At 39.4% G+C, this 27,928-nt stretch overlaps 1 protein-coding gene across 1 annotated transcript in view; it reads left to right on the top strand.

Moving 5' to 3' along the window:
* cdk5rap1 (CDK5 regulatory subunit associated protein 1) overlaps positions 1–27,928 on the top strand; it is a 42,770-nt gene that overhangs the window by 6,144 nt on the left and 8,698 nt on the right. The window contains exons 6-8 of the mRNA XM_026242363.1: positions 2,677–2,797; positions 2,905–3,138; positions 17,717–17,814. Of these exons, the coding sequence (XP_026098148.1) occupies positions 2,677–2,797; positions 2,905–3,138; positions 17,717–17,814 (453 nt within the window). The remainder of the gene's footprint in view (positions 1–2,676; positions 2,798–2,904; positions 3,139–17,716; positions 17,815–27,928) is intronic.

Here is a 27,928-nt window from a genome sequence, read left to right as displayed (position 1 = left end):
AAAGGGAGAGCCACAAAACTCCAACACAAAGTTAATAAACTGGCCCAGGGTCGAGCTAGGGTCTTCTTCTGGTAAACTCAAGTTTATCCTAGTATCAAGACCACTCCAGAAACAGTCCTTTACCAGATCCTCATCCCCAGGCAAAAGGTGACTATACTGAAGGAATTCCTCCACAAAGAGCTCAATTGGTCTACCATCTTGAAAAATGGAGCATAGCACCTCTACAGGGTTGCATGAACTGTTAGCTGACTCCATACCTGGTCTGGGGTTCAAGAAAGCTGCTGGATCCTGGTTGGGCAAAGTCTTCTGTAATGATGAGACAGAGAGGTTCGGATCCATGTGCAGAACTTTTAATGAGAATGGTCAGACGGGCAATGATCAGCAATGGCGTCAGGTATATAGGGATAACCAGAATCGATAACAGAAACAAGCAGATGTCGGGGGCAGGCAGCAGAGAATCAGAGTCGGTATAAACAATCCAATAGTTCGGCTTTCATTACCATCATCCCAACAACCCTCCAGACCAAACTGACCCAGCTCTCTGTTCTTAGCTCTATCTGTCAGTGGATCACCAGCTTTCTGACAGATAGGCAACAGTTAAAGGGGGGGTGAAATGCTATTTCATGCATACTGAGTTTTTTACACTGTTAAAGAGTTGGATTCCCATGCTAAACATGGACAAAGTTTCAAAAATTAAGTTGTACGTTTGAAGGAGTATTTTTGTTCCATTTCTGTTTCCTTCCGGTTTGTCACAAGTTTCGGAAAGTTTTTTTCGAGTATGGCTCTGTGTGACGTTAGATGGAGCGGAATTTCCTTATATGGGTCCTGAGGCACTTCTTCCGGAAGAGCGCGCGCTCCCGTATAGCAGCGCACTGAGAGCACAACAGAGTTCACTGATCAGAGCGAGAGCGTCGCCAAATGTCACAAAAGGAGTGTGTTTTTGGTTGCCAGGGCAAGACAACCCTGCACAGATTACCAAAGAGAAACAGCATTAAGGGACCAGTGGATGGAGTTTATTTTTACAGAGCATCAACGGAGTTGTGCAAGTGTTTGTTCCCTGCATTTCGAAGGTGCTTGTTTTACAAACAAGACCCAGTTTGACGACGGATTTGCGTATCGTTTATTTCTTAAGGATGATGCAATCCCAAGGAAAAAAGGTCACGATCCTGTGTTGGAACCGCAGGCGGTGAGTAAAACTGCTTCAAATATCTCTGCCTCCTTGTTAGTGCGTCCCCTCCCATGCCGGAAACCCGGGTTCGAGCCCCGCACGGAGCGAGTCGTTGCTGCTGCTGCTTTCGTTCAGTTTCAGCCTCTGGATCTGATTCTGGATCATAAATAAACGCTGAATCTGACTGTTAGCCATGGTTTGTTTTGGATGATGGTTTTTCCCTCATGGTAATGTCACAGCTTCCAAACACTCTCAACGCAAAAGCCTACTTGCGCTCGTGACTCTTTAGCTCCGCCCACACGTCACGCCTCCAGCCGGTCGTGTTTTTCCGGGAAAAATCGGTACAGACTATCTTTCTCTTATGAATATAATAAAACGAAAGACTTTTTGGAGTTATGAAGGATGCAGTACTACTCTATAGGTACTCAAGATTAACAGGAGATTGAGTAAAACGAGCATTTCACCCCCCCTATAAGTTTGCTCTGCCGCCTTGTTATTATTACTTTATTTGTAACGCCAAGAAAGAGATAATCTCTCATGTATGAGAAGAGTGCGTTGTCATGTACCAGCCATTAAATGTGTGGGACACCAACTCCTCATTTTCTATCTCTTTCCTTTCATGGATTTAACGAGTTAATCGAGTCAAAGCGTTACAACTTCTTCAGCGACTGCAGGCTCTAATCCTTCTGGGCTTGCATGCGCGCTGTGTGTGTGTGACATGCAGTGCAGAAGTGAAAAAGCTGGGCAGTTTGATTGCCGAATTATAACTGGCCGCCTAATAAAAATAAAATTAATAATAGTTATTATTATTACTATTTAATACATTTATAGGATAATGAGCCTAATATCGTCATGACTATCGACAGAGACATCTGCTTATGTCGATATCTCTGACTATCAACGATACTATCGTCTATCGGAACAACCCTGATATGGCACAGTGAGGACATTTTACTGCATTGACAGTAAACTCTTATCTAGCACAAAAACTTATGTCCATGTCATACCTTTATCACTTTTTGATATCACATTGGATAAATACTTTTACAAACATTATGGGTTTTATGTGAGATGTGCAAGTAAGGTAAAGTAAGTTTATTTTCAATCATGTTATTGCCTGTATTACTGTAATTATTTCAGCTGATTTTAAACATTTATCTTGCATTGTTTGCTCTTAGATTTACAGATTGTTAAAATTACAAAATTGAAAGAAGATATTACTATTGTGTTTTGTTGATTAAACCAAATGTTCCCAATACATAACACATTAATCTTGTGTCTTGCAACAATGATTATGTGGAATTAAAATATGAGCAACTACAATGAAATCATGAGAGATCAGGTTTTAAAAGTGGTGTTACAAGTGTGATCAGTTGAAAGTGTTGTACTAAGAGTTTTGAAAAGTTCCTTGTATATGTTTATTCTGCATCCCAATCTCATACATTTGAATAAATTAAATTAAACTCGTACAACAATGAAAAATGTGACATATTGGGTTTGTTTTCCAGGTCTATCATGCGTGGCTGTGATAACATGTGTAGTTACTGTATAGTGCCTTTCACTCGTGGCAGAGAAAGGAGCAGACCCCTGTCTTCCATCTTGGAGGAGGTCCGCATGCTTTCAGATCAGGTAAAAGGGTTTGAGTTTTCAATACTGTGCAAAATGGAAGTAATAAACCTAAAATAATAGCCCATGATTTATGAAGGTAAGGTAAAGTGTGTATGTTTTATGTGTAGGGGGTGAAGGAAGTCACCCTACTGGGGCAGAATGTGAACAGCTATAGAGACTTGTCTGAACAGCACTTTATCTGTTCTGAGGGCAGTACTCAGCTCAGCCGAGGCTTCAAGACTGTGTACCGCACAAAAAAGGGAGGCCTCCTCTTCTCAGACCTTTTGGACAAAGTGTCCCAAATTGATCCAGACATGAGGATACGCTTTACCTCACCACATCCTAAAGACTTCCCTGATGAGGTAAGTACTATGTTCCAACATAATGGGGTATTCTAGTCAGAAATGCATTCTGCTTTTCTGGAAGCATTTTAAATAATTCTACCTACGTAGGTGTTTCTTAAATGCTGATTACACAGTCAGGTCCTTGTATAAATGTTAGAATAAAAACAATAATTTACTGAGAGACAACACCAAAACTATTTACATTTGATTATATCTTAGGGCTGCACGATACTGGGAAAAAATGACATTGCGATATTTTATTTTTATGCGTAATATATTGCGATATGAAATCTAATCTTATTATTTTTTCTTACAAACAAACTCTCTCGCGCGCGCTCTCTCTCTCTCTCGCGCGCACACGCTCTTTCTCTGCCCTGTTAAACTGACAGGACTTAAAAACTATGTTGGTTAAGCTGTGCAATTAATCCGCGATTCACATTCCTCAAGGGCCGGGGAGCAGCTGGCCCATACAGTTAATGAATAACGGATCAACTAGCCTTTGCACATCAACATGCACATTGACATCACTGTAGTATGCATGTCATGACCATAATTAAGTGGTTTGAATTATGAGGAAAGTGTGATGAAAAATAACACTGCTGGATTATGAATTATACATCATCACTGTTTTGCAAAAAGATTTTTTGAAATAAACCATTTGTAAGGAAATTTTAGCTCTTTTTAAAGAAGAATTTAATCTAAAGATTTGAATTGCTTTAATTGAACTCATTCCAAATTGAATCAGGAGTAAGTTGTTCGTTAGATCGCACCAAGAAAATCACAAAAGTAGTGTTGTCACGATACCAAAATTATTGTTTTGATACCGATACCTAGTCAAGAATTGCACTCTCAAATATCATTGATGTGCTTTATTTTAAAACCGGGACAACATTCTAATCATATAACACACTAATAAATGAACATATGAACAGCAGATATATTAAACATTTGAACAAAATATGAAATATAAAAATATAAAAAATAAAATAGATCAATGACATTCAAGGTAAAGAAAGAATACATTTTTAGCAGCATCGTCTCAGTTATCATAAGAAACATAAGAGTAATAAATTTATCTTGATTCTGAACTTTGAATAAAAATATGAACAGCGATTATATTAAACAATGTTTCTGAACTCAGAAGATTAAATGCCAAAAGATAAATAATATCAATTTAAGCAATGGCATTCAATAATAAAAAAAAAAAAGCTAATAAAATTTAGCAGCAATATCTCAGATATTGTAACTTATTCTGTCAGTTGTGGAACCTTTTGTTTCAGGAGAAAACTCAGCCAGTGAGCTTTAATGAGCGTCATCTTTAGTGAGCATCATCTTTTTCTACCAGTCGTGGACCGGCGGCCACAGTATCACTTGTGCTCGCACATGAAGCCTAGTGATGTGCGGGTCGGGTGTTTTTCCAACCCGCGGGTCCTGCTTTTATGAAATGATTTGGCCCGCCCCAGCCCGCAATTAAAGTAACATTTCTTTACCCACCCCGACCAGCGCATCCTGTCAAAGAGTTACTCAAGATGTGACGGAGCATGTTATTTGTTGAATGAAGTGAACGAATCCACCCTTCACTGAACGAGATCGAGAGACCTTCTCATTCGTGAACGATTTGAATGATCAGCAGCATACAAAGCGCAGTTATAGGTGCTGTGCAGATACGCTTTTTTCGTTTTCATATTTAGCATACAGAACATAACTCCACGTTTAATCCCCGATTAATGTGAATATTGTATATGAACTGTCTGACCAAAAAATTCAAATGTTAATTATACAAGAAAAAGCTCGTGCTTTGTTCATCTAAACAACTTATTTAAACTATTTAATGCGATTGTGCACACATTTTAGTAAAGTCAAATCAGTTTTGTAAAGCCACTAATGCAGACATCTCACTGTAGTTCTTTTTTGCTGCTTGTGTGAAAGGAAAACACAGACGTCCATAGGGAGGCACTGGAAGCATGCGTTGCACACACCAACATGAAACACGTCTCTTACAAATCTGGAACGCAGTCATTCTTTGAAGTATCGATACTAATAAATTTAGGTATTGTGACGTATTGAATTTCCGAGAATCGCGATACTTTTGAAGTATCGGTGCACCGTGCAACACTACACAAAAGCAGAGATGTTTCTTATCTTTACTGCTTAAAATCAATTTGCACATATTTCAGCAAGAAATGAAGTTTGTTTTATTTGCATTTGCGCTGAAAAGTGGGATTCAGAAGAGTTGGAGTTCTCTTGTTGCCTTGTCTCAGGGAATCCTGGGCCTCGGATTGGTTGACAATCTGTCGTTTGGATGACTTTTTTTGGGAAAACCCTCCTGGTGATTGTAGAAATGTTTTAATACTGGATATTGTAAATAAACCAGAGTTAGCATAGGCGTTCTTTGAGCTTGCTCATAGCTGTTTCCTGAGCTTCCAACCAAACAATGGGTTTTTTCAGGAGTAGGGATGGGTACCGAAACCCGGTATTAAACTGGCCCCGGGGCTAAATTATGAAAGACCGTAGTATCAGTAAGATCTGACAGTACCGGTTCTGCTTTCGGTACTGGAGGGGAGAAAAAATAATGTACTATGTATTTTTGCTTAATAATATTGTCGTGCACATTTAATCTCGCCAAACATTTCTAATGTGTGATCATATTAAGACGTTTGTCCGTGAGATTTGCGTGAACTCTCATGCACGCCGCGGAGGCTTTCTGTCAGTCACACACACACGCACACGCACACACCACAACGAGCGCACGCACATGCATTAACTGTACGTAAACTCCTGCTTAATAATAAAGAGTGACGATGGCGAAGATATTTGCTTAATGTTATCGTGCACATTTTATCTTATCAAACATTTCTAATTAGCGATATTATTAAGACGTTTGTCTGTGAGATCTGCAAGAACTCGCATGCGCGCCGCGGAGGCTGTCTGTCAGTTACACACACACACAAAACAAGAACGCGGTACACGCATAACAGTACGAAAACTCCCGCTTAATACAAAGAGTGACGATGGCGGAGAGAGCAAAACGTTCCAAAGTGTGGTTATACAATATTTGCATGTAAGGGCGGAAACACAAGCAATCTGTCAAAGCATCTTTCAAAAGTGCATTATGTGTATCGACTGCCTAGCTAGCTCGCCTCTGGTTTTTGCCCAATCTACGTCAGGTATGTATGCTAAAATCATGTTGAATCAACGTTGTTCACGTCATTTAAAATAAATGTAAAATCTCCCTGGTTTGCTAACCTTACGTAGAAATTCTGTTGATTTCTTTTGGGAAAAATGAGAATGAAACCAACATATTTTCTACTTGTTTTTAAAATTCCAAATAAGGAAAAATCAGTATGTAAATGTAAACATTTATTTGGCTAACTTAAATGCACAGCACCTCAAGTTAGTTTACAAAATAGCCACATTTTGCAACCTTTTTATTATATATATATATAATATATTTTTTTTAAGTTGCAGCTACTATGAACCAACCAACTCCTCCTAACACCTCTGGTCCGAGACAAGCCCATTATTAATTTTACATAAAAAAATTAAGAAATGTTAATTCTGTTCTCAACTTGTTCTAAAAAAAAAAACCACACACACACAACACAAAGTACCGATAAGAATACCGTTAAAGTACCGGACCGTTAAGCAGTATCGGTAAGAGTAGTAATACCATTAAAACCTTAACGATACCCATCCCTATTCAGGAGTAGAGTTAGTGGTCGTGCGATGTCAGCGTAGTTCTCGATGAACTGTCGCGAGTAATTGCACACTCACATAAAGTTTCGTAGCTCAGATGTTAGTGGGTGTCTTTATTTTTTGGATTGCTTGTGTACGTCTGGACTACGTCCAATTAGCAAGCCAACATAACTTTGTGAAGGGCTGTTTTCGCTTCTGCTGTTGTCAGCTGGTTCAGGACGTGGTCAATTTCTTATAGGTCGTCTGCCACATCTGAGCTTTTCATAAGGACATCATCCATGTAAACAAGGTTGCCTCTGGCTCCGGCATCAGGGCATGCTTTGTTCAGGAAAATGTTGAATTTTGCTGGTGAGTTGGCATAGCCGAAATGGAACCATGTGAGGTTGTACTATCGATTGCCCAAGGTCAGTACAAGTTTGTGTTGTTTATCAGGGTAGACAGGGATTGTACATAATCCTGAGGCGACGTCCAATGTGGAAAGGATTGTTGAGCCTTTGATTTTAGGAATCTCTTGGTCCAACTGAGTCATAGGCCATTGCGATAAAGGAACTTGTTGGTTCAACTTTCGATAGTCGATGGTAGGCCGCCATTTGCTGTTGGGCTTTAGGACTTGCCATATTGTGGCATGGGGCAGAGTCAAGTCAAGTCAAGTCACCTTCATTTATATAGCGCTTTAAACAAAATACATTGCGTCAAAGCAACTGAATAACATTCATTAGGAAAACAGTGTTTCAATAATGCAAAATGGTAGTTAAAGGCAGTTCATCATTGAATTCAGTGATGTCATCTGTGTTCAGTTTAAATAGTGTCTGTGCATTTATTTGCAATCAAGTCAATGATATCGCTGTAGATGAAGTGACCCCAACTAAGCAAGCCAGAGGCGACAGCAGCAAGGAACCGAAACTCCATTGGTGACAGAATGGAGAAAAAAACATTGGGGGAAAACAGGCTCAGTACGGGGGCCAGTTCTCCTCTGACCAGATGAAACCAGTAGTTCAATTCCAGGCTGCAGCAAAGTCAGATTTTGCAGAAGAATCATCTGTTTCCTGTGGTCTTGTCCTGGTGGTCCTCTGAGACAAGGTCTTTACAGGGGATCTTTATCTGGGTCTCTAGTTGTCCTGGTCTCCGCTGTCTTTCAAGGATGTAGAGGTCCTTTCTAGGTGCTGATCCATCATCTGATCTGGATACGTACTGGATCCGGGTTACTGCAGTGACCCTCTGATCTGGATACAGACTGGATTTGGTGGCTATGGTGACCTCGGAATGAGAGAGAAACAGACTAATATTAGCCTAGATGCCATTCTTCTAATGATGTAGCAAGTACATCAGGTGTTATAGGAAGTGTTCCCGGTTCCGGTTTACCTAATTAATGCAGCCTAAAAATCCTTTAACGGATTTGGATATTAAAAGCATATTAGTATGTTATGTGTAAGCCAGGTTAAAGAGATGGGTCTTTAATCTAGATTTAAACTGCAAGAGTGTGTCTGCCTCCCGAACAATGTTAGGTAGGTTATTCCAGAGTTTAGGTGCCAAATAGGAAAAGGATCTGCCACCCGCAGTTGATTTTGATATTCTAGGTATTATCAAATTGCCTGAGTTTTGAGAATATAGCGGACATAGGGGATTATAATGTAGAAGGAGCTCATTCAAATACTGAGGTGCTAAACCATTCAGGGCTTTATAAGTAATAAGCAATATTTTAAAATCTATACAAACTTTGATAGGGAGCCAGTGCAGTGTTGACAGGACCGGGCTAATATGGTCATACTTCCTGGTTCTAGTAAGAACTCTTGCTGCTGCATTTTGGACTAGCTGTAGTTTTTTCTGTAGTTTTGCATTACAATAACCTTGAGGTCATAAATGCATGGATTAACATTCCTGTATTTGACATTGAGAGCATAGGCCGTAATTTAGATATATTTTTGAGATGGAAAAATGTAGTTTTACAAATGCTAGAAACGTGGCTATCTAAGGAAAGATTGCGATCAAATAGCACACCTAGGTTCACTAACGGAGAATTGACAGAGCAGCCATCAAGTCTTAGACCGTGTTCTAGGTTATTACAAGCAGAGTTTTTCGGTCCTATTATTAACACCTCAGTTTTTTACAGAATTTAGCAGTAAGAAATTACTCGTCATCCAGTTTTTTATATCGCCTATGCATTCCATTTGTTTTTCAAATTGGTGTGTTTCACCGGGCCGCGAAGAAATATAAAGCTGAGTATCATCAGCATAACAGTGAAAGCTAACACCATGTTTCCTGATGATATCTCCCAAGGGTAACATAGAAAGCGTGAAGAGTAGCGGCCCTAGTACTGAGCCTTGAGATACTCCATACTGCACTTGTGATTGATATGATACCTCTTCATTCACTGCTACGAACTGATGGCGGTCCTATAAGTACGGATTTAAACCATGCTTGGTTATGTTTGTTTTTTTCTAAAAGAGAAGAAAAGTAATCGGATCTAGCAGTTTTTAATGCTTTTCTGTAGGATAGATTACTTTCTCACCAAGCAATACGAAATACCTCTAGTTTTGTTTTTATCCAGCTGCGCTCCATTTTTTGGGCTGCTCTCTCTAGGGTGCGAGTATGCTCATTATACCATGGTGTCATACTTATTTCCTTAACCTTCGTTAAGCGTTAAGGAGCAACTGTATTTAAAATGCTAGAAAAGAGTCCATAGTTTCTGTTACATCATCAAGTTGTTCTGAGGTTTTGGATATGCTAAGAAATTTGGATACATCAGGAAGATAACTTAAAAAGAAGTTTTTTGTTGTAGAAGTGATGGTTCTTCCATACTTGTAACAAGAAGTAGAATTTACAATTTTGGCTATATGAAGTTTGCACAAAATTAAATAATGATCTGAGATATCATCACTTGGCTGCATAATTTCAACACTATCAACATCAATTCCATGTGACAGTATTAAATCTAGAGTATGATTTCGAATAATGTTATATGAAGCACCATTACTTCAAACGAGTTATATTTGAAGCCTGCCCTCTTATAAAATACTGAAAACATTGTTATAAATTGAAGAAACACTTCCTCCTTTGCCTTTTAGACGCGGCTCATGGTTATAACCGTAATCTTGGGGGGTGGACTCATTTAAAATAATGTAATCATCAGGTTTTAGCCAGGTTTCTGTCAAACAGAGCACATCTAGATTATGATCAGTGATCATATTATTTACCAAAAATGTTTTCGTAGAAAGGGATCTGATATTCAATAAGCCAAGCTTCATCATTTGTTTATCCGTATTGCATCTGTTCTTTATTTGTTGAACCTCAATTAAATTGTTAATCTTAACTTGGTTTGGACGTTTTTTATATTTTCTAGTTCCGGGAACCGACACAGTCTCTATAGTGTGATATCTAGGTGAAAGAGTCTCTATGTGCTGAGAATTAACTGACCCCTGTGACGTGAGGCAGCTAGCAGACGGTCGGTTTAGCCAGTCTGTCTGCTTCCTGACCTGGGCCCCAGTTAGTCAAGTATAAACACTAAGTCTATTTGCCATATTTCTAGAGAGAAGAGTGGCACCACCCCAGGAAGGATGAAGACCATCTCTTTTCAACAGGTCAGGTCTGCCCCAAAAGCTCGTCCAATTGTCTATGAACGTAAAATTCAGTATATCCTTACAATTCTATTTATATTACTTCATGGACAATGAGAATACAAACAGAATGATAATTTATAAGGCACAAGCTAGGTAGCACAGAATCTGGGTAAAGTTTAACCTTAGAATACACCACACAAGACAATACTTCATAAATGAAACTATAATTTATTGAGCTACTCTATTACATGGATCTAAAACCTAATTGAAACACACATACATACATACACACACACACACATACACACACATACTCACACACATATGCTCACACAGTTACTGAAGAGGATTTACATGAAGTCCCAGGAGTAAGTTACTCGTTAGATCGCACCAAGAAAATCACAGAAGCAGAGATGTGTCTTATCTTTACTGCTTAAGATCAATTTGCACATATTTCAGCAAGAAATGAAGTTTGTTTGTTTTACTTGCATTTGCACTGAAAAGCGAGGTTCAGAAGAGTTGGAGTTCGCTTGTTGCCTCGTCTCAGGTAATCCCCTGCCTCAGATTGTTTGCAGATCTGTTGTTTGGATGACGTCTTTTGGGAAAACCCTCCTGTTGATTGGTTGGTTGCCTGGTTACATAGAAGCTTCGAAATTTCTTCGGAGAGTTTTCGTTGTTTGCAAGACTTCCAAGATTCTCAGCTGTCACAAAGCTTCTACTGAGTGTTTTGAGTTCTGGATGACAAGAATGCTAGCAGCATGTTGGAGTAGGTAGTTCAAGCCATGTCGAAGAAGGAAGCACGCTGAATTAGTTCAGGCATTAGGGTTTTATCCAAGCAGATTTGGTCCAACCCACAATGCAATCTTCCAATCGACTTGTTGCAAGGTGGAGCATGCATTCCTTAACATGACTCTTCAACTTATCACATGGGGCAATATCTTTGCAGGCAATAATTGAATTGTTTAATAACTTCTATAACGTGTCATACAACAGGAAAATCCAGGAAAAATTTTTCTGGCCGTGAAACTATTCTCCTGTCCTTATAAAATTTAGGTTACTGAAAAGTAACAAATAAGCTTTGTAGCTAAGATGGAACATTTCATTGACTTCGTGATGTGAGCATTTTAGACAGAAGCAATCATGAATATATATTGGATTTTAATAATTGAACTAATACAACAAACTACGATTAACACAGAGTAAATATGCATATAACAATACAAACAGTAAAAACAAAAACAAGACGTAACGGATTACAGAGGAGAGAGAGAATAAAAGGTGAGTGAGAGAAAGTGAAAGAAGAATAGGCGGGATCACAGAATGATTGCCCAGTATGGCAAAATCACAGACAGTAACCTTTTGAAAGACAACAAGGAATCAGATCACCTTGAAAAGGGAATAGACAACTGTGATGAGTGGGGCGGGGCCGAGGCCGGTGGAGTGATTGGAGATGAGCGACACTTGCGACACTCTCCGGTCTCGAGTCCCACGGAGGAGATGGAAGGATATAAAAACTGGAGCGACGACAGTCTGCGTTGTGGAATGTGTCGTCGTGCTGTGAGGGAAAAGGTGGGTGTTTCGTCTTTCCTTTAAGGCTCACGCGAGTATCTCTGGACTGTCTCGAAGGTGTAATAAATGTCACCCCACCATAGGATGTTGCCAACATCGCGGCGCCCAAATGGTGAGACATGTTGGAAGATACTGTAAAACGAAGGTCCTTGTATTACTCAAGTTCTGGTCTTTGAGTGCAGAATGTGTTTGAGAGTCAGGATTCATTAATAGGGAACAGATGGCTGAAATACCATCCGCTCATTAGTGTTACACTTTCCATATCTTACACACATTTAATAGCACTATCTGGGTTATAAAACATTGGTTAAAGTTGCACCAATTACCTTGATCACATCAAACATATATAAGACATAAAACATATTATTTGTGAATATAGTTAAACTTTCAGATTTTTCAATGGCTGTCCTTTTGAGATTATTTATTGGAAAGTTCAGTTTGTACAAAAAATCACAACCAAGTCATGAGACATGCTGTATGGATCCTTTGTCGAGGTCCATTAATTATTGATTAATCCTATGGGTTTGGATCTTGTGATCAAATGTTAACTCCTTTGGAGTAGATAGCAAACACGGCTGACAGGAAACCAACTCAGGATTCACATGATTAGCTCATGATTTGTTTTTTCTGATAGTGGGAATATATAACAGCAAACATCCTCTGTTGTGGAATCACGTTATAACGCTGACATAGGTTTTTTTTTTTTGCAATTCTTCTGACTGACAGGAATTGGGTCCATACAATCTGAGCCTTGTTCCCCTTTAGCTAATCATTTATGGGGTTCAGATTGTGCAGTTTATTGGTGTGTTTGTTCACTGAAGTCCTACACATTACACAGTCAGTAATGTTGGTCATTGCTGTTTTAACTGCTTGAACTGAAGCCGGAAAGTGAATGAAAGCTGGTAAACTAAAGCACTTTTCTTGCAGCCAAACACACCCTATTTGAGATCGTTGATTACCCATTTGTTACCCAAATAAAATTGACAAACAGTAAGTCTTTGAGAAGGGGTTTATCAAGCTAGGTGGTGCATTAGAAAAGGGGCTCATCTCCTGTTTCCAAAATGCATCACAAAGTGCTTGAAAAAGATGTAAACTAATTCCACATTGCACAAGGTGCAAACAATTTTATGCCTATTTCACACATACTCCGTCTGCAGTGCGTATGTGTTGCATATTTTTTTATGCACCCATGTTAATGGATTCCAGTTGTGTTGCGTCTGCAGCAGTGCAGCGATCGTTTACTTACCGAGTAGCGAACTACAAACGCGTCCTGTGTGAAAGCACATTGGACTGCATACGCACTACAGACGGAGTATGTGTGAAACAGGCGTGAACAGGGCCGTAGCTGGGGTCAGCCATCTGCTGGGACTGAAAACGGCTGAAGGAGTTCACTCGACAGGTTAAAGCTCTTAAATCGTTTGTTGAATTTCTTTGCCAGTCTTGTGATGAAGTCACCCAATTTTGTTGCAAATGCGGAAAGTGTAGTTTTCTCCCTTGAAGATCGCATTCAAAAAGTGTCAGCTTTAAATGAAAAGCTTCGATGGCTTCGTACATGTCTGCAATAGTGTGGTTCTTTCCTTGCAATTCCAAATAAGCTGATTTAGGAGAAACATGATATCACACAAAATACACACATATGCCATCTCTATGCTGTCATTTAAAAAACCTCAGAAATTTCTCTGCCTTTTGGCTTTGAAGTTCATTTTGAAGTTCACACACTCTCTCCAGCTCAGCCATCGGATATCATTGTGCAGCAAAAGATCGTGCCTTTCTGCTGACGTTTCCTCCAGCAAGGCTCGGAAAAGGCGATGTTGCAGACCAGAACTCGCGCGAATAAAGTTGACCAGCCTCATCACTGTATCCATTGTATCTTTCATTTTTCCAGACAGTTTTGTGCACAATACCGATTTATGAATTATGCAGTGAAATGCTATGACAGCTGGGTTGACAGCAGTTAGTCTGCTAATCAAACCTCTGTGATGTCCAACCATTGATGGAGCCCCATCAGTGACAACCGACATATCTTTGCTCAAATCCAATCCATTCTTTTCAAAGAACTGCATCAGTTTGTTAAAAATGATTTGTCCGGTTGGGTGCCCCTGTATTGGCAGCAAACAAAGCAGCTTTTCGCGGAAAACGTCCCCATCAAAAAATCTGACGAATACTGACAGCTGTTCAACGTCAATTTCTGTCACAAGAGGAGTCTATTGCAAGTGACATGACTTCTGCTTTCTTTATGTCAGATAAAAGATTGGACAGACAATTACCCGCCAATGTCTCTACTCTTCTTGTTGCCGTGGAGTCGGATAATGGCACCTTCTGTAATAGCTCCACAACGATTTTCTTAGTTTTGTCATCGTGATTTAAAACTTCATCTACCATGTAAATTGCACAGTTTTTAATTAATTCGGCATCCGTGAACGGCTTTTTGGCCTTAGCCAGGTTCCAAGCCACACATAAGGCAGTCCCTCCAGAAAAACACGATTATGCGATTGCGTGATTTAATGCATAATCAGCCAAGGGCCGCATATTTATGCGGGGGTCGCATTTTTTCAAATACGCCGCACTTTCGCCACATAAATCGCCGATTTCAGGAAGCAAAATATGCAGAGGTAGTATGATTTAATAATAATAATTTTTGTTGCAAAAAAGTCACATACATCTTAGCAGAAAGTTGAAAAATTTACGTCACACAAGTAAATCGCCATTATTTTCCAGTGGGAACCTTATGACGTGAACATCATCTGTGAAGCCCGCGGTGAAACCAGGGTGAAGCACGCAAATCATTCTCATCTGCCAACAAAAATAAGCGCAAAAGACCCCACGAAGCAGTTACCCGGTGTGTTACATGACAGTGGGGGCAAATTATTTTGACAGAGGGATGAGGATGGCGAATGATAGGCCAGTGTTAGAGGCTACACAGTTAGCTTTCATTTTCACAGTGAACTGTTGTAGTTTCATTCAGAAGTTGATGCACCTCTGCAGTTGTAAGATTGTACTTTTTTGTTACAGAATAGTACCAAAACCTTACAGTTGTAAGTATATTAGTAGTATGTACAATAATTTACGTTGCAGTAAGAGATTGCACTTTGCAATTCCTGTAAAACAGCATTTGTATATTTGTGCGTATATTTTATTTGTATTAATTTTTACAGAAGTTGTTGAATATTCCTTTTGTAAAGCTAGAGAACTTGTTTGACTCAATGTTTTGTAAGTTTGAGCCATGTGTTGAGCCACAAAAATAATCCGCATTTTTCTGGAGGGACTGATAAGGAAGCTGCGAATGCATTCTCCTGTATGGATGTGGTTTTGTGCATAACAGCAACTGATTGCTTGTAAACTGACACTAATTTAGTTACCTTCTGTTTGCGGCTCTCCGAATGTTCTGGATAACTGCAGTTAAAATTGCTGTGCAATGCGATGAAATGGCGTTTCATGTTGGCTTTGAATTGTGGTGGTCAGGCAAAAAAAAAAAAAAATAGTTCGATCCATTCATATCTAAATCGCCTATTTTCCGTGTCCACTTTTCTTTTCTTCACACTCGCCATGTTTTCACTGACAGACTGAAAGCTTTAAATGATACTGCGTTCGATTTTTCGCGCTAGTGACGTGCTTACGCTGACGTTACCCTGACGACGTTGACAACAATATTTTAAATTAGTGCGGGCCAAACTTTTTTCTCTCGCCCGCGTGCCGCCTATTGAGGAACCCTGCTTTAATGTTTAAATCGACAAGCGGTAAGGCTTAAAAACATGAGAAAAAGATAAGCAGCAGTGTATATATATATATATTAGTGATGGGCATAGATAATTTTTTTTAATCTAGATTAATCTCACTGTAATCTTGGAATTAATCTAGATTAAATTGGCTCTTTTGAATTATGCCGAAGGCATTCAGAATATGTGTGCTACCCAAATAAAATAATGACTAAAAGTAACGTTAAGTCTTTGAGAATGGGTTTCTCAAGCCAGGTGGTGCATTAGACCAGGGGCTCATCTCCTGTTTCCAAAATGCATCAGAAAGTGCTTGAGAAAGCTGTAAACGAATTCCACATTGCACAAGCGACCGCGTCCTGTGTGAAAGCACAATGAGTATGAGTCCTTGCTGCTTCTGCACCACATACGAAACGCACACGGACTGCATAAGCGCTGCAGACAGATTATGTGTGAAAAAGGCGTGCGTCTTGTTGAGATTTCCATTGGGAAGCTTCTTTAAAAAAAAATTCCTGAAGCAAACCCAGCGGTTTCAGTTGCATCCATGTTCGCACGTCAGGTTTGATGTGGTAATTTCACAGTAGGCATACACACAGGTTTAAAGACTTGTTCTCGCCCCCTACAGATTCGGCTAGGTATACATCCGTGCTAAAATATCAAGGTGAAAGTCATCATAGCTTGCGTAGTATAGACCCAGCTCACAACTAATATATATATATATATATATATATATATATATATACAGTACAGACCAAATGTTTGGACACACCTTCTCATTCAAAGAGTTTTCTTTATTTTCATGACTGTGAAAATTGTAGAGTTACACTGAAGGCATCAAAACTATGAATTAACACATGTGGAATTATATATGGAATCATATAGAAAATAGTGTGAAACAACTGAAAATATGTCGTATTGTAGGTTCTTCAAAGTAGCCACCTTTTGCTTTGATTACTGCTTTGCACACTCTTGGCATTCTCTTGATAAGCTTCAAGAGGTAGTCACCTGAAATGGTCTTCCAACAGTCTTGAAGGAGTTCCCCGAGAGATGCTTAGCACTTGTTGGCCCTTTTGCCTTCTGTCTGTGGTCCAGCTCACCCATAAACCATCTCGATTGGGTTCAGGTCCGGTGACTGTGGAGGCCAGGTCATCTGGCGCAGCACCCCATCACTCTCCTTCTTGGTCAAATAGCCCTTGATGCCTTCAGTGTAACTCTACAATTTTCATAGTCATGAAAATAAAGAAAACTCTTTGAATGAGAAGGTGTGTCCAAACTTTTGGTCTGTACGGTATGTATATATATGTATATATACGTGTGTGTGTGTGTGTGTGTGTGTATGTATATGTGTGTATATTGTTTAAACATAATATGCAACATAAATATGCACAGTAACATGCAAATGCATGTTGAACTCTCCCTGTGACAGTGTGCTAAAATACAGGCAACTAAAGCACAAAGAACTCACACCGCAAGAGCTCTTCCACATCTTGCACTTGACTGTATTTTTCTCATCAGTCATCATCAGTGCACTTTCAAAGCTATAGTTTAGACCAGTCAGACCTCAAGGTACCACCCAAAACATAAACTGTATGTTATCCTGCTTAATAAATGCAACGCATCAGTGAATAGTAACAGTTCCTAGCAAGCAGTTTTAACCAAGACAAATTTAAAGTACACCCTAATACATTTTGTTCACTTAACTTGTTAAAATGTTTAAACATTACCTGTAAAATAGAGCCTAATATGTGAAAAAGTGGTAGTTTTTGAGAAATATCAGAACATTTGATAACCAGAATATAGTGTTCTGAGTACAATCAGTAAAGTTAAATACTTTATTTCAGTCAGCAATAACGTTGTAGTTATAGGCCATGACAAGTAATTTTTGCATTTATCCTGTTTGCCCTAAGATTTGGGTTCTTGGATAAATTTACTGCTATGATTTATTTTCCCTTCTGTAATAGTGATATTTGTTTCTAAACAGGTTTTGAGTTTGTTGATCGTACATTTTGACCGTAATTATAGTATTTAATCGAACTGTTTCCTTCTTTTGTTTTAAATCAGGTGTTACAGTTAATTCAAGAGAGAAGGAACATCTGCAAGCAGATCCATCTGCCAGCACAGAGTGGAAGCAGTCAGGTTCTTCGTGCTATGAGACGTGGGTAAGAACTGTTTATAGGGCTATGGATTGTCAGCTAAACTCGAGATGCACAGTACAACGCAGACAAAAGTGTACAACAGTTGGGGTCTAGAGGTAGAAATTTCAAAACAGACCTACTGTAAGATGAGTACTTTATTTAATTAATCTGTCTAGAACCATAGGTTCTGTGCTTATAAAGCAGGAAGTTCAAGTAAACATTCATTCATTATAGCAATATGGTTTGATGAGTAAATTAATCTACATAGATCAAACCAATGATTTGAAATCTTTCTGTCAGACTGCAATTTCACAGACAACTCAATGGAATCACCATTACTGCCTCCTCTCTCTTAAAGCAGTGCAGAAATCGCTTTATATCACATCACCTCATGTCTGCACTGCAAACAAGGGGCCCCAGCATGTGTGAATCGCTTCACATCACAAAATAATTGTAATGATAATATATTTTTAATAATATAGGCCTATATCTGCAGTTAAAAAGTTATCATATTTGTTTTGCTTCACCCATTTATGTAGTTTACAATTGTTCTAAAAAAATAATAATGGTAAATTTTACCATTATAGAATTGGGGTAGTAATTTAGGATGTGAAAATACTGTGAAGTCACGTATGGCATGGGATTTTAAAGCATAAAAATGGAAGGTCTATGAAACTTTAATCAATAAAGCATTTTTTTAACAATATTATTTCAACCATATAGCCTGTGAATAAATAAAATGCTTACTTTTCAATAAAAGAACACTTAGAGAGTGTAGGTTGCTTCTGGGGTTTGGATTTGTACTTCAAATGAGGTCCAAATTTAAGAATAGCCTACACTAGTTTATTTTTATTTTCTTTACTCTCTATTTTACAGCAGTAATTTACAATGAAATATGTCTTCCTTCGGGTAGACTGAATGTTGTCCTGCCTTGCTAAATGTTGGGCTCATGATCAATGAGTTGTATTTGCCTCAAAATGATCCTGTAAAATCAAACAGCGGACGGTGAAGCTGAGTCAGTTAGCGCGTTAGAAGGATTCCGCTTGATCTTAAAGCCTTCCTCAAACGCCTACATTCCCAAATAACAATGATTTGCTGTAAAATAATGATTAATTATCAACTGATTATTTGTTATTATTATGGTCTGGTGAAAATAATATGGCATATTTCAACCCAGTAACATGAAAACACACCATTCCTCAGTTCAGCGGGAAGGGGTTGGGTTTTTTGGGGTAGTTCTGTATAGCTTGTGGGGGTCGAAATAAAGGTGTGATTTTCTTTGGTCTTTCAAATGGACAATGTTTTATGAGGGTTTCAAACTTGCAGAACAGGTTTTATGCAAAGTAGGGCAATTGCATCGTCATTTTCGTGTTAGGACAATTTTGAAGAAAGGTTTTGATCAACTTCAAATGTTGTTTACTGTATAGAGCAATTAGTTATTAGTTATTATAACTTAATTTTAAAGGAATTTGGCTTAATCATCCTAATCATCCGGAAGAAGGAGGCGGGAACCGGCGCACAATCAAATAAAGACTTTAATGCCAAAAATAAACACAAAACAGCGCGTCAGCCCCTCACGGCGACTGACGCGCCCAAATAAAAAGCAAACACATAAAATAATGTCCCAGGCCTGGTCCTCTCTCGTCCTTCACGGTCATCGCTCCAGTTTTATATCCTTCCATCTCCTACGTGGGACTCGATACTGGCGGTGGGGCGCAGGTGCAGCTCATCTTCAATCACTACACCTGGCCTCACTCCTCGTTCCCACGCCTCTCGGCCCCGCCCCACTCGCCACATACCCCCATCGCCCCTCGCAGGCCGGGGGGGACCCTCGAGACTGCGCTCTACTTCCCCCCCCCCCTTCCCTCCGGGGGGGACCGCTCACGGGGACCTGCAGGAACCTGGGGGTAGGACAGACGAGGCGAGAGAAAAGGAGATAGAAGGAGGAGCGACAAGGACGAGAGAGGAAAAAAATAAAATAAAATTCCGGTTCCCAGACGCACTGCTGCTCGGCCCTCCACCAGCTGGGTGATCTCCTCCGCGGTGCCTGGCGGTGGCACTGGACGGCCCTCGGCGGACGGCACGACACTCCTCCGCCGCCCGATGGACGGTGACGGCTCCTCCGATTTTGGGCAGCGGCAGGAGTCCCCCGTTCCCTGCCCCTCCCGCCTCAATCGCGGAGGCAGCAGGCTCCGGCCCCCTGGCGAACGGCGCCGACTCCTCCGCTCCCTCACGGACGGCAGCCGCCCCTCCATATCGTGGGCGGCCGGCAGCGAGCTCGCCCGTCCCCGACAACTCGCTCCAGCCCACCGCCTCGAGCGTCCCTGGCGGCACATACCTCGCCTGCTCGAGGGCACCGCGGATTCACCACAGCGGCGAGGGATCTTCAGCAGCGCGTCCCTCCTTCTCCCGGGTCTCGGCACCACTGTAACGATAAAACTTCCTAATCATCCGGAAGAAGGAGGCGGGAACCGGCGCACAATCAAAACATAATTTTAATATTCAAAAATAAACAAAACAGCGCGTCAGCCCCTCACGGCGACTGACGCGCACAAATAAAAAGCAAACACATAAAATAATATCCCAGGCCTGGTCCTCTCTCGTCCTTCACGGTCGTCGCTCCAGTTTTATATCCTTCCATCTCCTACGTGGGACTCGATACTGGTGGTGGGGCGCAGGTGTAGCTCATCTCCAATCACTACCCCTGGCCTCACTCCTCGTTCCAAACCTCTCGGCCCCGCCCCACTTGCCACAATTACCAATATATTGAATCATGTCTTTATGTTTTTCCAAATCCAAAAGAAAGTCCAGACATCAGTAGAATATCCATCTATGAACATGTTTTATAGGCTATTTTAGATTTGGGAATACACATGCAAGTTTTTTTGGAGACATTATATTTATAGACTTTATGTGATTTATGTGAACAAACCACAAGCAACAATATCTGCAGAGAAGAGTTTGCCATTCTCAAAACATGAAATATCATGTTTATTTCAATTTTTGTTTTTGTGTTTCAGAGGAAAAAAATCAGTTTTAAGGCATCTCTCCCAGTGGTGTAGTCCTAAGAAAAAAGTGGTTTAACCCCCCTGTCCCACCATCACCACCACCAAAAAACAACAACAACATTTTATTGTTGTTGGTTTATTAGTAATTTAAATAGTAATTTAGTAATATTAATACAGTCCACTGTAATTTGAACAACAGATTATTTTTCAAATAGTCTACAGCATGACTTCCAGGTTGTTCAGCCCATCTGTCGACGCATTATTACAGTTCTTTATAATTTCAACATGTTTCTTTGGAATTATATTAATTGTGAAAAGTGCTTTATATATACATCTGGATTTAATGTTTTTATTTATTTTTATTTTTTTTAATGTTCATTTTAATTTGATGTTTTAGGTTTTATTTTATGCTTTTATACACTGTTTGTATTATTTAGGAAGGGAATTATACTTCCTGCAAGGGGATTTTTCAGCATGTAAGCAGGGCTGGACTGGGGTTCAAATTCGGTCGTGGAAATATCCAGCCCACGAGTTCCTGTAAGCAACGATTTGAGCTAGAATGCCAAACAATTAGGCCTACTTCTAATGGATTTTGTCATCCTTTCCTCACCCTCAAGTGATTGCAAACCTGTATGACTTAGTTTCTTCTGTGGAACAAAAAATAAGATATTTTGTAGAAGTTGCCAAACCATTTTGCTTATACCTTTGATTTCTTCTGTATGGACAAAAATGTCTTGAATTTCTCAAATTATCTTCTTTTTTATGTTCCACAGAAGAAAGAAATTCATACAGGTTTGGAATGACATGATGTTGAGTTAATGGTTATTTACATTTTTGGGTGATTATCCTTTAAGAACTTTATCATTTGTAAATAATACACACCTAATTTATAAAAGACACTGACATTTATATTTAATAGGGCTCTTACAGAATTAACATTTTACTTCTATTAAAAATAATTAGAATAGAACTAAACATCTATAGATAGAAGTTCTTGCTTATAATTAGTAGGCCTATTAGTAAGATGGTGTTCACTATAAGTAAAACCATGGTAAATTACTATGGTGCTGAAATGACAAGCTCTTTATGCAGTTTACATTATCGTGGGTGTTTTCAGCCAGCATCACTACAGAACCTTTAATGTTCTCATATATCACACGACACGACTATAACAATAATTCTGTGTCACATCTGAATGGATGAAGCTACTTGGGCTGTTTATCACCTTACATTGTGGCGCAAATGCAGCGCTGTGCGGGAGACTGCTCTTACGCCGCTTCACACTTTTTGCAGTATTTGCTTTTGGCAGTTTTGTGTAATTTCAAAACAGTGCCTAATGTGGGGGAGGTCTCCCTTGTTTCGGCGATCGACCCACAACTCGACCGGTCAAGAAATGTGCTCCTGATGGCATTTGAGTGGAGCTCTCTCACTGCAGCAGACACGCGCATTCAGTAGATGATGGGCTTGGAAAGGTAGAATGACAGAAGTGATAATGTGCCAATTGCAACAAAGAATCAAGAGTTTCACTAAACTGTATGGTACACCATTGAAGGGGAAGCTATATAGACTATATGAAAGTAGATGACGGGCTTACGAAGCAACAAAACAAGTGGGTATAACGAGGGTATACGCATATTTTTAACCTTAGAAGTTGTAATATGCAAATGGCCTTGGGAAAAAAGTAAGCAAATGGCATATACTTGCGTATGGCCCCCACTACACCATTGATCTCTCCATTAAAGTCCGTTCTGAAAGCAGAATTTATTCAAACGCGTATAAAATGCTTTAAAAACTTTAACAGAGATGTCTAGAGGGTATTTAACAGGTCTGTAGATATATTTTCTCATGTATGTGAGAAACCCCAATTTTAAGTTATTTCATTATCAGGAAAAAATTAAAGTGATCCAGAGGGCGCCTCCCTGTCATGCACGCGCATTAATACTTGAATATGAATATAATTCACATTTTGCATATGCATTACAAAGTAAATAATTTTTTTACATGCAATTATCCAAAATAAAACCAAACAAGATATGTAATGAAGATAAAATATGTAGACAAATAATAAATGCTGCGCATGCACTCAGCATCATGCGCCGCGCAAGTCTTGCACTCTGATGTTTTAAGGAATATGATATACACCTGCATTTAAATGCAATTTAATTATTTATTTATTATTATTAAATTCTATGTAAAGAAAGCTCCCTTTAAAATCACTGGTTATCAATTAATGCTCTTTTTTTACATTGTGTGCATTTTGTTGATTATAACGAGGGAACTTGAGTTTAAACATGAGGTTGTTTTATTAATCTGTCCATTCTTTAGAGTTTCAATGATTTAGCTAAATCGTGCAGGTTTAATTTATTCGTTTTTTTGTTTTAATTAGGCGTAAAATTTGGGAATGAAATTATACAGTGCCTTAGCCTGACTGCGTCAGACTTCGTACTTCCGCTCAATTTCAGTTCGCTTCTGTACCCGGTCTGAGATAGCGAGCTATCTCCCAGTTTTCCTTTGGCTCCAAAATAGCCGGCTAATCAACGAACAGAGGGTGGGCTGAGAACCGTGACATAGATGCTGAGCGCCAAGTTTAGGACTGTAGTTTAGAAATCGAAAAACGGACACAGAGACATGGGATGCTATTCGCTCTGTTGTGGAGAATATTCCCGGCATTTGCCAACAGAAGCCTAAAAAAGTATGTTTGTTTCACATTTTGAACGGAGGTGAAGTTGTGGCCCTACCCCTGAGTCCCGACAGGTTTTGGGAAAAGTAAAATTTATCAACTGTAACTGAGCGTCTGTGAGAAACTGGGGAGGCCAAAGTCCGGCAAGGCGATAATTGTAATTGTGAACTGCCATGTTCACTCCGGTATTTCTTTCGCTCAAGTGTTTTATTTTTCACATCATTCCTGTGTTTACAGTGGAAGTTCGAGGCGGCTGAGCCAGCGAATAACACGTGTCATAACCAAATGTATGTGATTGGCTTAAAGGTGCTGTAGGGAACTTTTGTAAAAAAAAATATTTTTTACATATTTATTAAACCTGCCATTATGTCCTGACAGTAGAATATGAGACAGATAATCTGTGAAAAAAAAATCAAGCTCCTCTGGCTCCTCCCAGTGTCCTATTGCCATTTGCGGAAACTCCATCGCTCCCGGTAAAAAATAACCAATCAGAGCTGCAGTCCGTAACTTTGTTTGTGTTCAAAATGTAGAAAAAATGTATATAATAAGCGAGCACACCATGAATCCATTTTCCAAACCGTGTTTTTGGCTTGTCCTGAATCACTAGGGTGCACCTATAATAAGTGTTTATATTCTGACTATTTTAGATTGCTTCGTGGATACAGCGGCGGAGTAACACAGTACCTTTGTGATTCTTCATAGACATAAACAGAGAGAAGTAGTTCCGGCTACGATGTTCTTCCGCAAGACGCAAGCAGTTCTGTTTATTAACCGCTAGAGCGTCAAAAGTTCCCTACCGCAGCTTTAAGGGTAACCAATGATTTTAAACTTCAGACAAGCAACCCCCACGAAAAAAGACAATTCTTGTCAATTATGCCCTTCCAGACTCTGTCTTTGAAGCAAAGTGAAGTAGCAGAGTTTGGTATTACCAGGCTAACAGTGCCTCACAATTTACTAAAATAAAGCAAATAATTTATAAAACACACAATAATTTCTTAATCAGTGTACAGACAAATATCTTTTCCCCAAGAAGTTATGTCAAAATAAAGGACAGGTAATGAATAACAAAGTAGTGTGTGTCAAAAATGCATGTTGTTTTATTAAATGAATTTTTTAATGTAGGCCTTATATGTGAGAATATTGATATTTTGCATATAAATCCATGTAGCCTAGCTCACTAAAATAGGCTACCACTTTTAATGCTCTGATGTAAAGTAAACCACAATTTCTTTAGAAAAATATAACACATAATTCATATTATATAAATAATACTGCACACCTATTAAATGTGTCAAATCAAAGTATGGTGTAATTCTTTGCAGCTTAGATAAAAATTCGTTCTAAGAAATGACATAACTTCAAGTAATAAACTTTCATCTGTGAATATTAAATATTTTAACTACAGTGTTTTTCTTTAATTTCCCCCTACTGCAGCCGTCAAATGTAACACATCGGTAAGGCAAAACTGACGGCTATTCGCGAAAATGTGCTTTGATGCGCTTGTTTGATAACTTACATACCTACTGTACCTCAGTTGTAACAAATGGTTATTTGAGTTACTGTTGTCTTTCTATGAGATCAAACCAGGAGGATGAGGAGGATGTTTCATAGCGTCAGTCATTGATGCCATAGAAATGTATAGACGCCCCATTTGACCAGGCACGTAGATGCGGCCGCCATCTTGGAACGGTCAACTTGACGTCATTCACCATACTGTAGATTCTCACAGAGCCTTTGAGCAATTCCGTGCAGGATTGTGTCATCTTTCAAATATTCAGTGGTTACTATGGTCAATGACATCAAGTTGACCACAATATGGTGGGGGGCTTACGTATTGTGGCTAAGCGGCAACTCTCTCATGAAACCAACACAGAAGTGACTAAAACTGTAATTCATAGACTGGCCGGCTCCAAACGGGAGACTCTGTCATTAAAAATCCCAGGATTTTTAAAAAAAGAGTTTAGGTGTGACCTCAGCGTCCTGGCTAAATTTGCACATTGGTCTCTGATCATCATGTCCTCCTAACAATCCCCATATCCGCTGATTGGCTTCATCAGTCTGTCTCCTCTCCACCAATAAGCTGGTGTGTGGTGAGCGTTCTGGCGCAATATGGCTGCCATCGCATCATCCAGGTGGATGCTGCGCACTGGTGGTGGATGAGGAGATACCCCCTGACAATGTAAAGCACTTTGAGGGCCTAGAAAAGCGCTATATAAATGTAAGGAATTATTATTATTATTATTATTATTATTATTATTATTATTATTATTTGCATATAAATTACAGAATCTGGCCCCATGGTATACATTTTTATGAGTGCTTTATGGCAATGTTTACCCCCATTATCTGGAAGATACTGAACAGGTCTCCCCATCAGACTTCAAACACATTCCTAGATAACTAGATAGCCCTCGATGCCAGACACCAAAGGGGTCTGGCTGAGCACTCACATTCTCGCAATACACAACACACATACACACACACTTTTATTCATTTAGACTATAATTAATCAGTTACAAATGTATCTGGTGTATGCATGTATTGTTTGTATGTTTCACTATTGTAGTAGCCTAGTTACAATTCTTTATTTATATTAGTTAGACTCTCAATGCTTATATTCAGGTATATGAGTGTATCTCTGCTTTAAGATGTTTCGTCCTTGGTATAAAAATGATCTGCTTTTTATACCTCAAACAATTATGTACACTATGTGATCGTAAAATGCATACTGTTTGTACCATAGTTTGGGTTACCAGTTAATCACGCCAATCAAACATGCAAATGAGGTGTCACTGGGACAAAGAAACACTTTCCCGCTTAAACTATATGCCTTGTTACAGGTCAGTCCAACCAAAAGGGGTGTTAAAGAGAAACCAGATAAAACCTCTTCCACACCCAAAAAGTGGGCTTCTCTTAACTTGCGGTTCCGTTAACACACCCATCACCTTGGAAAACTCACGACTCCCCTTCTGGGGGAGTCCGATCTTCTGGCAGTTTTCAGAAACTTTGTTGATTTACTTTCGAAGCAGTCAACCCATGGATGAAATGAAGAAGGTTTTACTTTTAACAGGATTCAACAGGAATCTACACATTATACATGCACCTGGACACTTTACTCGGCAACACCAGAACCAATTCTAGTAACCGCTTGTTAACTATTTAGATGCACTTCTAGTCTTTGACCCCTTTTAATTAAGGTGATGAGATTCATTGATGGTTCCTAACAGGTTGTGACTTAGTTTATGAGTAAGTACTGCCATGATCCTCCACTTTCTCGCGTTCTCTCTCTCTCTCGCTCTCTCTCTGCAGTGCGTGCGCTCGCTCTCGCGCTCTCTCTCTCTCTCTGCAGTGCGCGCTCTCTCTCTCTGCAGTGTGTGCACTCACTCTTGCACTCGCTCTCTCTCTCTCTCTCTCTCTCTCGCTCTCGCTCTCGCTCTCTATCCATGCCTTCCTTGTGTTGGCATCTATGTTTAATGTGTGTATGTTTGTGTTTAGTCAGATGTTGCATGTTGTCCTGTAGTGTAGTTTAATAAACATCCATATGTATTCACACTTGGTTGTCTGTGTTTGCTGCTCACAGGACAAGGTCACTTTAATGTTCTGGTTTTGTTACATGCTCTGGGAGCAATGTATTAGTAGTAAATAAATTTTTCGTGGCCAGAGAAATAATTTTACTAAGAGTCCATAAACGATTAACACTGTCCGCCCTGCAGACGAACAAATCATTTTATTGTGCTATTAATGCTATAAAAATCAAATGTATATAAATAATTACAATTAATTGATTAATTACAATTATTTGTATGAGCTGCCAGTAGTTACTGTAGCAGAATTAAATTGCCATCAACTAATCTGTTCATCCATCGAACATTCAGTGTAATTTCAAATAAACTCTAAGAAAGGATATTGTCATGGCCACAGAAAACAACCTTCTTACAGTAGCCTAATAATGCCTTAGATCATGTAGCAAGGATCAAATCATAAAGGGACAATTAATGTGCAAGGCACAATCAGAAACTCATGTAATTTGTGCACAAGGGTCTTATTAACTAAACACTTAACACAAACTAGTCTAGCAAACAAACAAACATAGAATCACTCATACAGGGGAAAGGGCAAATGAGATTTGTTGGATGATACCATCAGGAAAACCAGAGAATGAAGCTATGAAAAGAGTCAGTTTACCATAATTGCCGTTTATAACGGGGTCTATAGCTTATATTAAACCTCTGTTTTGTTTAGTTAAATGTACGATACTTGCATTGCCTAACCCTGGAATGACCGTCAGGATGCAGTCTTGGATGAAAGTCTTGATGGTTAGAAGGTTTGTTGGCTTAGGAGTCGTGATCAATTCAAGTTTTAGTTTCATTTCAAGTTTATTTGTATAACGCTTTTTACAATACAAATCATTCCAAGCAACTTTACAGAAAATTAAGTTTCTACAATATTT

This window comes from Carassius auratus, unplaced genomic scaffold, assembly GCF_003368295.1.
Source record: "Carassius auratus strain Wakin unplaced genomic scaffold, ASM336829v1 scaf_tig00001591, whole genome shotgun sequence".
NCBI classification, from domain to species: domain Eukaryota; kingdom Metazoa; phylum Chordata; class Actinopteri; order Cypriniformes; family Cyprinidae; genus Carassius; species Carassius auratus.
The sequence above is the reverse complement of the archived record's forward strand: the minus strand, read 5'-3'. Positions and strand labels throughout refer to the sequence as shown.